Source organism: Columba livia, chromosome 6 (assembly GCF_036013475.1).
Source record: "Columba livia isolate bColLiv1 breed racing homer chromosome 6, bColLiv1.pat.W.v2, whole genome shotgun sequence".
NCBI lineage: Eukaryota > Metazoa > Chordata > Aves > Columbiformes > Columbidae > Columba > Columba livia.
In genome coordinates, this window is record NC_088607.1 from 11,114,094 (window position 1) to 11,126,275 (window position 12,182).

Here is a 12,182-nt window from a genome sequence, read left to right on the forward strand (position 1 = left end):
ACAATTGGATGAACCCCAGAGGGCAGAAATGCTTTGTAACTCACCAGACATCTACCATAAGTTTTTCAACTTGATAACTTGGAAATGCAAATTAAAATGTATTGCAGTGATGAGCCAGTAAGAGCTTAAAAACTCCCAGCTGAAAAGGGGTATTGAATGGCTCAGCGATGCTGCCACCTCAAATTAATTTTTTTCATTTAAAAAAGGGAAAATATGAGCATTACCCACATGCCCTGGTCCCTGGCGTGATGCTCGTGGGTGGCCTGTGGCACAGGGCATGCAACATCCCATGGCAAGTGCTTGGGAAGGAAGTGGGGGCTGTGTCTACTTCAGATTTTCATCTTTAGCAAGATGGTAAATCTTATATAAAACATGCATGAATCAAAACAGAAATGCCTGCCTGACTGCTGGGAAGTGACGCCACCGTGACTCATGTCGTGCTGTTTAAAACAATCCTCCCCCTCACCTTCTCCCCTTTGTAGAGATGCACCTTGGAGGCTTTGAGCACAGCGCCCAGGGGTGCTTACCCTCCTCTTCTCTCCCCCCATACATCACTTTTGGGCCATGGGATTTTTCTCAGGTGACCTCTCCTGCCACCAAGCTCTGCAAAAGCACTTCTGCACCTCACTCCAAGTACAACAAACAGCTTTGGTTTCCTGGCTTTTTTTTTTTTCTCTTTATTATTATTATTTTTTTTTTTACACTCCATAAAAACCATTGCAGGTTTTTTCACATTCACAAGATCTTCTGGAAATTATTGCCATTTCCCATACATATTACATATTTAAAAAAATAAAAAGGTCAACAAGACAAAGTGAACTGCTTGTTCTGAACTCCCTGCAGACACAGAAACCAATGCGAGCAGTTTTCACAGAGGAAGGCTGGCTGGAAGGTGGGACCACACACACTGAGCAAGTCACATAACACTGAACAAGACCACTTGACCACAAACAATACAGATCACAGATCGGGAACACTTGGGAAGGGATGGAGGAAGAGGTGGCTTAGAGCTGAGCTTGTCAGGGTTTTATTTTTTTGGTGTAAAATCCATCAGTTACAGTATCATCTGATGGGAAGTAACTGGTATGAGGACATTCAAGTATTCTAGGGCTGTTCTTATACAACAGATGGGAGGATAATAGCTCAGCAGGGTAGCCTGATAGCTTCAGTTAAGTTCCCTGCTTTAGTTAAAAGCACATCCAGTACAAAGGCAAATGCAGACGTACAGGAAATGCCACACCTGAATGGATCCACGGGCTGGTTTGGTATCCAGTTACGCTGTGGTCAATACCTGACACTTCAGAGGCTGGAGCAGGGGAGGGGATTTTCACCTGGTTGTGCAATGGTGTCCTGGGAAAGGAGCTCCCTCCCGCCACCCCAGCCCTTCGCTCCCTGAAAGTGTGACACAGGAGAGGGGAGGAGGAAAGCCAGAGAAAAAGCAGAATGAATATTCACTCCCACCACCTCTGCCATCGCAAAGGTGGTGCTTTTTCTTTTGCTTTCTTCCCCACTGCTGCTGTTTATTGCTTGAAACCTTAAATAAGGGTCTTTAAAAAAAATAAGAAGGGAAGCAGATAGGAACTGAGAACATACTAAATGGATTTCTCATTGTTCCCCAAGAATCTGGAAATACAGTAGTAGGTACACACTCTGTGGTTAAAAACCTAAAAAAGCACTTTTTTTAAAAAAAAAAGACACTAAAATTCAGAAAACCTGCCACACTTAGAGCACTTGCATCTTACAGTCACAGCATATGGCAAGTATGACCCACAACCACCACTCCATCTCAGACTAAGTTGATGAGGTTTCTCTATTGCACGTTCATGAAATGTTCTTGTTGGGGTCACAGTTTGGATCAGAGGACCTCACCAGCTCTGGTCTCCCTGGGATGTTCAGCAGGATGAAGATGCTGTCATTGGGCTGAGTTTCAGCTGGTGGACAGGAGAGTGGATGGGGACAGAACTCAACACTGAGGTAGGAAAGGCAAAACATGAGCCTTCAAAGTTTTTGCCTAATGTCAGTTCTTCTGCAAAAAAAGATGCAGCTTCTCTTTTGCACGAGGTGACAGGAGGGCTGGGAGTGGAAGACAAGATCTCTGACTCGTACTGTAGCAACTGGCCCATGAAACCAAAGTTTGGCGAGATCAGGCTCCGGCGCTGCTTGATATAATCGAAGGCTTCCTCCAAGCAGAGCTTCTTCGTCTTCATGAGATACGCCATGCAGATGGTGGGAGAGCGTGAAATCCCTGCTTCACAGTGTACCAGGATTTTTCCCCCAGTTCGTCTGACATAATCTAGGGGAAAAAAGTAATTCCAGACATCAGTTGTTGTTGGGGATGGAGAAGACACTGTGACACACACCCAGAACTGGAGGTGGAATATGGCACACAGCCAGTCCACTAACAAGGAGAGGCTTGCTCTTCTGTTGGGTACTAAGAGTAACATGGAGATTAAAAAGAAAAGGGGGACAAAAGCCAGTCTGAGGTGGAGCTGATCTGCAGATAACATGTGGTTTCAGGATTTGTGTATCCTGATTTGGTTCTTTCTGCATTTTTTTAGGAAAGTCCTTCCCCTATCTCCTCCTCTTTTGGAACAACTCACTTTGCAGAGCATTGCAAGATAGATATCAGCTATCTGGGCAATGCTCAGGTTTGCTGTAACTACATTTCTCTGCCTATGGCTCAAAGAACTGACCCAAGCCCAGCCTTGCCAGCACTCCCACCATCAGGTCTTTCAAAGGTGAGAACAGCTGGGCTACCTTCTTCTCATCAGCTTTGCTAAGAAAACAGGACTTTTCATTAAAGTCCAAACCCAACTCCCTGCTCGGCTGGTTCACAGCAAGTGGTGGTGCCAGGAGCTGAGCCCTTGGTGGGTACCCTTGGGTGGAGAGGCTGAGCTCACTCCCTGGGGCTCACCACAAAGCACATAGGGCTGGTAGGCAGTTGCTAATTACAGCCTGGTTAAAGGACGTTTGGACTTAAGTCAGGATATAAAAGGCTTATGCAAAGCACCCATTTTACACAACAGGAGCCACTGTGGTTACTCACACAACACAATGATTGTTATTAGATTAAAGAGAATGTGCTTAAAATAAGCCCTTTCCACACAAAAATACAGTTCAAAAATAGATGTTCTCTGCTCTATTGCCTTGAGCAATATGTTCAAGCTCCAATTTATGGAGAACTGTACTGAATGTAGTGCTCAGTGCATGGCACTGAAACAACACAGAGCTGAGCAAGTTATCATTTGCCTGTCTTCGATTGTCTGCCAGGGGTCTGGTGCCATCACGACCAGTTATATTTAACTACTGCACAAAATAAAGAAGACATGGATTTGAGTCATACACAGCATCTAAACCACATGCCCAGTTTTAAAAGAAAGTGAAAACTAAAGTCATCCTCAAAATCCAGGAAATTTCCAAGTGACTCAACAACTATCAGAAGGGGTTTGGGATGGGACAGAGGAGTGTTGTGGATTAGCATTTCCCTGAAAGATGTGAGAGGTCCCTTACCAGGAAGGGCTCAGAGGGCACCCTCAGATCAGGTGTTTGGAATTCTGCCTGCACTGTCAAAGGACTCAAACTCAGCCGAGCAATGAGTCCAGCAAGTCTGTAACTGGGGTTTTGTTCTGTTTCTCTCTCAAGTGTTCCTGGAGAGCAACAGCACCAATTTCAACACCATCTCCACCCGGGCTCAGGCTGTTCCACCCCACCAAACCACCCTGAGCCTCTTCCTCGTGCTAACTGGCATGGCCAGCGTGCTGGTCACTGGCCCAGCCTGGCGTGGGAAGATTTGGGAGGGGATGGCTTGAAGTTTTCTTTTTCTTTTGCATTGAGTTGTCTGATTAAAGGGTGAGCTACCAACATGATCAAAAGCAGAAATGGAAACAGTTCTTGAGAGGAGGGGAGACACTGGATTTCTAAGATCCTGGCTCTGGAATATCTCGGCACAGCAAAGCAACAAGCTGACTCTGCTTCACCTGGCTTTTACAGGGTCTGGCATGCAAGTGCAAGGAACCAATATGTTTTTTTCCTTTACAAAAAAATCAATAGACTTTAGTGTTACTCAACCATACTTCTTTGTCCCCTGTCATGCTGAAGTTAAGCTTATGCTTGCTTTGAGAATAAAGCTAACCATCTCACTTGACTGCTTGAGCACATGAGGCAAGAGGAGGCATTTTTCTCACTCAGCCTCCCAGCATGGAAAGAAGGACAAAGACCTTGCTCTGAATTTCCCACTTCATTCCTTCCTTGCTGAAATCCCTCTGCCAGGAGAGATGCTGGGGAAGGGAGGGAGCTCATACTTTTGCTGTCACATCTGGGAGCGTACAGAAGATAATGTGTCCTTCCCACCAATGTGTATTCTATATTAAATCAATTTAACAATTAGCCAATTTCCGGATCTTCATGTATATTGAATTAAATCAATTTAAATTAAATTGATTTAAAATACATGAAGATCTGGAAATTTGTTCATTTGGACCTACCAATGAAGTCGATGGCTTCCTGGAAGTGTGAGCTGATGTCTGCCGTGTGACTGTCCTCCACCGGGATCCACTTGTAGCAGTACTGGTCTTTGAAGGACTCTGAGCTTTTCCTGGAGACGTTCAGCAGGGCCGTGATGTGCAGGTTGGCGAGAAACTCACACTTGGAAGCGTGATAGGCACTACCAAGGTAGAGAAAAGGCAGGATTTCAACTGGACCACCCTGGAAGAAAAGGAACAGAAGCATGTAATTCCTTTTCAAGGGTATTTGATTCCTGATACCCGAGAGAGCAGCAAGGGAGCCTGCGTGGGCACCCTCTCCCTCCCTCGCTGGCATTTTTGGACCCCAGTGCTGCTGACCAGTGAATCACTGTGATGTCAAAGCCCACGCAGGAAAAAGGTTTTCATTTTCTTGTCCACATCTGTGAGGTACAAAGTGAGATCCAGCCCACTCGCGTGCAGTACGTTTCTGGCTTTCTTTAAAGCGCTGCCCCTCAGGACGGCCCCAAAGCGCTTTCATATGTGAGGCCCGTTCCCTCTGAGGCTTTACCAAAATACAGGCAAGGTGGGGAGGAAGCAGGGAGGAAGAGGAGGACGGAGAAAAAGGCTGCTCTAGCTCAGTCCAGGACTCAGCCCCTCCACTCGCACCTCTAAAGGTGAAGGAAAGTTAAAAAAAAAAATTGAAGCAAGGCTCCTTGTCCCCCTGCGCCTCCCTGGGACACAGCACCCGCTGCGTCACCCGCCCTGAGATGTCATCTCGGTTCCTCCTTCCGCAGCGCAAGCAAAGCCTGGGTGACGAGACCGCAAAAGAAAAAAAGCCACCGCCTGACACAAGGGTTTCGGAGATTGCAGGTAACTTTCCATGATGCACAAGAGCTGCTGCCAGCTCCCGGCTGTAAGAAACCAGCTTTCCACCCCCCGAGCTGCCTGCAGGTCTCATGCACAGGGGACAGTCGGGACCACAGAGGTGGCAGGATAGAGTCTGGGGACAGAGATATCCCCGGCGTGGGAGGTCCCCTGGGAACAGAGGGGCATTGCCTGGGGCCTCCCCCAGTGCCAGGAAACAGGTGTCGTGGCGGAAGCAGCCCAACCGCAGGTGACATCTCAGAGCACTCGTGTTCCCCAGGCTGGGCAGGCAAGGGGGTGTGATGACTTCCCCTGTGGAAACCCCGCTCCCCCCCTGCCGAGGGCAACTCTCCAGAGCAGCTGCCTCTTTTCAAAAGCAGCCCCATGGCCCCAGCCTCCCTCCGCCAGTGCCAGAGCCCTCCTGGGGTCCCAGAGGAGGCATGGGCTAAGCACATCTGCCAGAAAAAGGACACTTCTGGCAGACGCTCTCTTGCCCATTTTAAGTCTCTTGGGGAGGCACGAGCTGCTCACAGCTCATGCTGCCTGGCTGTGTGATAAGGACAAGTCATAAATACAGTTTTGGGGCTAGACAGGTTTTTTTCCTCCTTCTACTGCCAAATTATGAAGCGGGGGCACAGGCACTGGCCAACAGCAAACACAGAGCATCTTATTCAACACATGGGCTGCCAGCCTGGACTGTGATAATGTACTGACAGCCTGTGCCAGCACCAGGGCCCCCCCAGCACCCTGCCAGCCTCCACCTGAGCCTGGTGGCAGGAGGAACAAGACGCAAGGGGAAGGTGACCCACCACAGCTGTGACACACACCTGGTCATAAGCAGGTTTGTGGTTGGCACTCTGCTTCTCACAGTGGTTGGCGAGGTTCCTCTCGGCCTCTGTTCTCTCCAGGGAAATGAGTTTTCCATCCACACAGCACTCAGGATATTGCGAGTTAAAGGTTTCATATCCCCCTAGGGAAGGGAGAAAAAAAAAAAAGACATGAATGGTTTGCCTTCCAAAAACTGGTTTAATTAAAGTGGAGGAGAAATGAAGCTCTGGCACTTGCAATGCAGTGGAATAGTGCTGCACGGCAATGGGCCCCAGGGGGTTAATGAGGGATAGTGCTCCCCTGGGGAAAAAGGTTTGTTTAGAAGGCTTGGAACTGCTGAAGAAAAATGTCTGATAGTACTGACAATTATTAACTCGCCAACAGCCACTGGATCCAGATTAAAACTGTTAGCGAACATAATTCTGTTGAGTCTAGCAACCATTAACTCCAGTACAGCAGGGGCTAAACTACCTCCCTCAGGTTTTATAGGTGAGCAATATTTCCAGCAGTTGAGATGGAGATTTTGTACTCAATAGTCATCCTCTCTAAATCTGTTATTACTGTGACAACATAAGAAATATTTTATTTGCATTTTTGAATGGACACAAGCACAAGAGGGGAATGGTTGTGACTGTGTCAATTATCACCACAATGCACAAGACAGCGAAGTAATGAAGACAGCCCCACTGAAACCAATCTATTAAATAACAGCTATAAAACTTAATGAAATCCTGTGACAGCATTTGACAACTGAATAGCCCCACATGAGCTATTCTGGATGGTTAAGTACTGCATTCGTTTCATTCAATGCACTGCTAATGAAAAGGAATTAATCCTATTATTACATCGTTACTCAAAGTTTGTTGTCAGCTAAATCGTTGCCTATTTCCAGGCTAGGAATATGCTGCATCAAAGCACACAGTCTCCAAAATTAACATGAACAAGTCAGGTAGCAGGAGCAGCCTGGAAACAGTGGTGTGCCAAGTGTCTACCACCTGTGCTTTTTCAGAACAGAAATGAACAGAAAAAGCTCTTGAATAATCCTTCAGAGTGTGGCCTTCAAGTAAACAAGGCTCAGAAAGCAAACCCTCTGTGATTCATTCATCTGCAACTGTTTCGCCCTGATAAGCAGTGTCGATGTGGGTGCCCCAGTGCGAGGAAGGGTTTCAAAACAAAAGGAAGTGCTGAAGATCTGAGCAGCCGCACACCCCACCACCCACACTGCCAGGGCAGCCCGGTACAGCTACCTCTGACATTTCAGCCCCCTAACGCGGGTGTCTCATTGGTTTGCAATGTTTGAGCAGATGTGTGCTCAAATTCGTGACGTGCTGCTGTCGCCCACTCACTCCTGCTGTGGGGTCCTCGTGTTACAAGTGGCTGGCACAATCCAAAGCCCACTGAACATGATGAAACTCTGTTTTCCATGACGGAGGGCAGGAGGGTGACTTTACAGTCAGCTGGCACTCAGCACCTGCACCTTTCGTCCTACTCCTGAGCCTCATTCAGCTGGCTCACCCCAGAGCTCACAGCGCGAGGGAGTGGGTCAAGCAGCCAAGTGACCATGGAGACCATGACGGGGGTGATAAAAATGCTATCCACAACAGCTGAGTTGATAAAATGATCAACTTGCAGTGTGAAAAGCCAACAAACACAACCAGTTCTCCAGGTTTCTATGCTCTCCGGATCTCCAACTGCCCTTCATGGGGTGGCCTTTTAAATCCTCTTCTTTTGCATAGCTGACCTTATCTCCCCCTGCCCCCCAGCCACTGCCATCATATAGGAAATATATATCCAGTTTATATAAATAACCATTATCCCTATTTGTGCCCTGTGCTGTGTTTTTTACTTCTGAATGAACATAGAAATCTGCCTGAGCCAAATCAGTGTGTGTGTTTGAACAGACATGCATGTCTCATGTCTCTGGGGCACCTAACGCACACAGCTGGTGAATGGTTAATTACAAGCCTTGGGGATCAGGATATTTGCAGGCCATTCTTACCGTGAGTCATCTTCTCATCCCATCCTCCAGCAATGTCCTCTTCCCCCTCCCCACTCAACCTAACTTCCCTGAGGTCATTTCTGCAAATACTAGACTGCTCACCACAGAAAGCTGGGCTGCACTTCGGTTTTAATCAATAAATAATAGAATCATTGTCAGCACCAAGGGAGGATCCGTTATTTTATCGTTCTGCAAGCTCTTCCTCTGCCACACAACCGCTTTCACCCTGCTGGGGCTGAGCTCACCCAGAATGAAACTGCACCTACACAGATGAAAGATGTGACACACTCAGCCCCTGGAAGCCAGAAAGCAGGGGAAGGAACACGGCCTGCATGCAACTTGGTGTGCAACTGCTCTGCACTAGCTTCCCTGCCTGGGACCAGGTCCCCAGGATGCTTGACCTGATGAGGACAACCTACTGATATCTCATCACCGAGACTTCCAAGACAAGACCAAGGCCTTGTTAACCTTCTAAGTAGCCAGCACCTCCTCTCAGTTCCCACACACCTAGGAAGAATGTGAATATAAGGGGGAAACCTCAAGGATTTTTTTCTTTCTGGTAGTTTTGCAGCCCATAATTTGCAAGTTTGGTGTTACAGACCCCAAAAGGACTCTTTATTCTGATCAGTGCCCAGTGCTTCAGGGTGATTTATACTCCCACTGTCAGATCTTCCCCCAGACCACATCAGCTTCCTGGGGGGGTCTGTGGCCCCAGTGAATCACCAGCGTTGCCCAGTGAGTCACTGGCTCTTCAGACCACACCAGATCTGAAATGGAGCAGTGGATTTCGCAGGCCTGATCCTGCGACCCAGAGCACTCCCAGCAAAGCAAAGGGGAAGAGCAGCAGGAAAAGGAGAGAACTTTCTCATCCACCAAAGGGGAATCTTTTTAGCCTCAAATCAACAGGTTTCAAGATAAGAAACGTCACAATATGCGCAAGGTAGAAAGCAGAGCCTCCATCAAAACCCTACCCCAGATAAACTGCCCACAGCCACAATCACCACTTCAAAGTGTGGGGCTGGTACATGAGGAGGTAAGGACGATTTTGTGGCTACACAAGCAAGCTGGGAGTCAGCAGAGCTTAGCGCAGACCCTGCTTTGCCACAGTTTTCCCAGCCTGACCCTGGAGATGTTTCTTCATCCCTGCTTTAATAGGGTCCCCAAGGATTTGCCTGGCCCAGTACAGTGCAAATATCTCTGCCCTGCAGCAGTAGAACTGGTCGTTTTGGGGTGACCATCAGAGCCCAGGGCAGGCTGGCAGTGACCGGACAGAGCCAGGGTGGTGGCAAACCACCCTGGAAATCTCCCCCCGCCTTGGTACCAGGCAATACCCAGGCTGAAGGTGCCTCTGCCCGGCAGGAAGCCCTCCAGGCACCGTTTGTAATAGGAGCTACAAAGTGGGCACATCAGGACAAAAACTACTGCGATGAAAGACTTAATAAAAGTGAATTAACCGTGGCTCTTGAGGACGCATGGGCAGTTCATTCAAGAAACCTCGCCTGGTTTTCTCCTTCGTTTGTCCTCCCCATGGCCTCAGGATATGGCGAGGGGTGTGTTTGAGAACTCCTGTTTCGGCGTGGACCCGCTCCGGGGGCCCCGCGGCCCCGGCAGCCGGGTGCGCCGTGCTGCGGGCGGGAGCGGCCCCGGCCGGGCAGTCCCGGAGAGAGCGGGGCTGAGAAAACAGAGAGGGCGAAAGGACAAAGGCGCTACCGGGAGAAATGGAGGGGAAGCAGGGATGGGAGGACAGAGAAAGGGCGGGCTGTTTTGTTTTGTTTTTTTAATCGTTTTATTATCCTCGGGTTACTCGAAAGGAAAACAGAGAACGGCAATCAAAGGGCTATAATAGACGTGGGGGAGAAGGTATTTATGTCCCCCAAGAAGCGCCCGCGTTTCCGCTATGGGTTTCCCCCTCCAGCCTCGATCTGCCCGATGGAGAGATAAACCTCCCTGCCCTGGGTGGAGGAGCGGGCACCGACCCCTCAGGTTCGGGCACCCAATACGAGTCGCCCCGTGTCACCGGGCTGAGAGCAAGGAGCGCTCCTCGCTTCTGCGGGGCTGAGTTTATTTTTCAAGCAGCCTCAATTCCTCTCGCCCCCCTCCCCTCCTGATAATGTTCGAATATTTTTCTTCTTCCCTATATATTGTTCGATTTTCGTGAGCCTCAAACGCGCGGCGGGGGTGAGCGGAAAGGCATTTGAGCTCAGCCCTCAGAGTCTATCCGGGATTTACTTCTAGTGGGTGGAAAAGAAACGAAATCCCGGCGTTACCTCCCTGCCCTGCACCAACAATCAGGCTAACTGTAGGACGGTGGCGGTGGAGGAGAGGGGACCGGAGTACGGCGAGGCCGCCGTTACCCGGAGAGGTTTCGAGGGTCAATCCACGCCGCTGCCCCCAGCCCCCGCCCCCTGCTTTCCCCGCCGACCCTCTCACCTTTCAGAAAGCAGACCCTGGCCCCGGCCTCCGGCAGGCTGGAGAGCAGAGCGTTCAGGACGATCTGGGCCGTGCTGTCCTTCTTCAGCTTCTGCCAGTGCCCCGTGCCCTGGTCCAGCACCACCACGGCTGCCAGGCGGCCGGGCGCCGCCGGTCCCTCGCCGCCGCCCAGCAGCAGCCGGGCTCGGGCCGCCGCGTCGGGTACCACGAAGTGGAGCGGCACGGCCCCGCCGCGGGCCCGCCGCATCACCACCGAGTTGAGGTTGACGTTGAGCGAGCCGCGGAGGCAGGAGGCCGAGTAGGACAGGTACGGCCGGCAGTCCAGCACCAGGCAGCGGGAGGGCTCCTTCCGCAGGAGCTTCCTCAGCTGGCGGCAGTCGAGGGATGTGACTTTCATGCCGCCGCGGGTCGCGCCCCGCCGCAGCCGGGGCAGGAGCGGGGAGAGCGGAAAAGGACGGTGCGCGCTGGGGAGTCCCGGTGCTGGCGCGGGAGCCGCAGCGCTTCGGCCAGCGACGGCAGGAGAGATAGGCGGAGACACCGCGGTACCGCGCCGAGCCCGGGCAGGGAATCCCGGCTGCCGCCACTGGGCATTTATATGAATGGGAGGCTGGGCCCTGACGACACTGCCCATATAAGGGGAGTGACGCTCCCGCCTTCCAAATATGGGCATCCCCCGCCCCGCGCCGCCAGGCGCACCGCCCCCTGGCGGGGATCCCCTCCCTCCTTCCCCGGCATCAGGCGGGGGCTGCGGCCGCGCAGGCAGTGTTAGTCAGGCTCGGAGGCAGAGGAAGCTGAAAAATGCCGCAAAAATTCTTCAGTCATCGGCCTGAGGCTCATCCCAGCATCACCCCTCTCCCCCCAGTCAAAACCGGGAAGCGTGCCGGGGGAGGGAAGGGGGTGGAGAAAGGGGAGGAAGGGCAGCACTGGACAGGCTTCTCACACCAGGTTGCAAAGGTGCTTTTAGTTCCCCTTATTCCCACTCTCATTGTGTATGTCCTTGCCCCCAGCAAAGCCCAAGCACAGGCAGGCCTGCCTGCGAGTGCACCGCTGCTCAGGGAATGGGAGCTGCCTGCTCCTAGACCCCCTCGGAAAGAGCTGGGGCCCCTGCCTGGGCGGCAGTTTGCATCAAGGCAAGAAGGTAACCGAGTGAGAAGTGTGGACTGCCTGGGGAACATCTCTGGGGATGTGGTTACCTGGCCCAAGGTTCACAGCCTGGCAGCAAAGGAGGAAACAAGGAGTAACAGCCTGGGAAAAAGCAAGATGTGCCATTTCTGCAGAATTAATGAATGCTATGGAGGGGGGGTTGTGGATGGGAGGGCTACCTGTGACAGAAAAACTGCTGGCATGGCTGTTTGAGGGATCTTATGTCCCTTTCCTTGTGGTAAATTTCTAAGCCGCAAAACTATACCTTGAGGACCTGTGAGACAGTACAGACCTCAGTCTGAGCCTGTGTCTAGAAGTCTCTACACTAAGACGCACAGGAATCAGGAAATTTGGCACTTGCCCTTTCCTTGTAGATGAGTTTTGCAAACTGACTAAAAAAGAGAACTGGAAATCCCTAGAAGAAGTTAGGCAGAAGGATGAGCTCCAGCCAAAGC

At 50.8% G+C, this 12,182-nt stretch overlaps 1 protein-coding gene across 1 annotated transcript; it reads right to left on the reverse strand.

Moving 5' to 3' along the window:
* Window positions 1-647: 647 nt before the first annotated feature.
* On the reverse strand, window positions 648-11,166 carry DUSP5 (dual specificity phosphatase 5). The gene is made up of 4 exons (XM_065067038.1): window positions 10,585-11,166; window positions 6,155-6,297; window positions 4,485-4,704; window positions 648-2,293 (listed from the first exon to the last, which is right to left on the reverse strand). Exons 1-4 carry the CDS (start codon window positions 10,979-10,981, stop codon window positions 1,893-1,895), a joined length of 1,161 nt encoding a protein of 386 aa, XP_064923110.1. The 5' UTR covers window positions 10,982-11,166; the 3' UTR covers window positions 648-1,892.
* Between the last annotated feature and the right edge of the window lie 1,016 nt (window positions 11,167-12,182).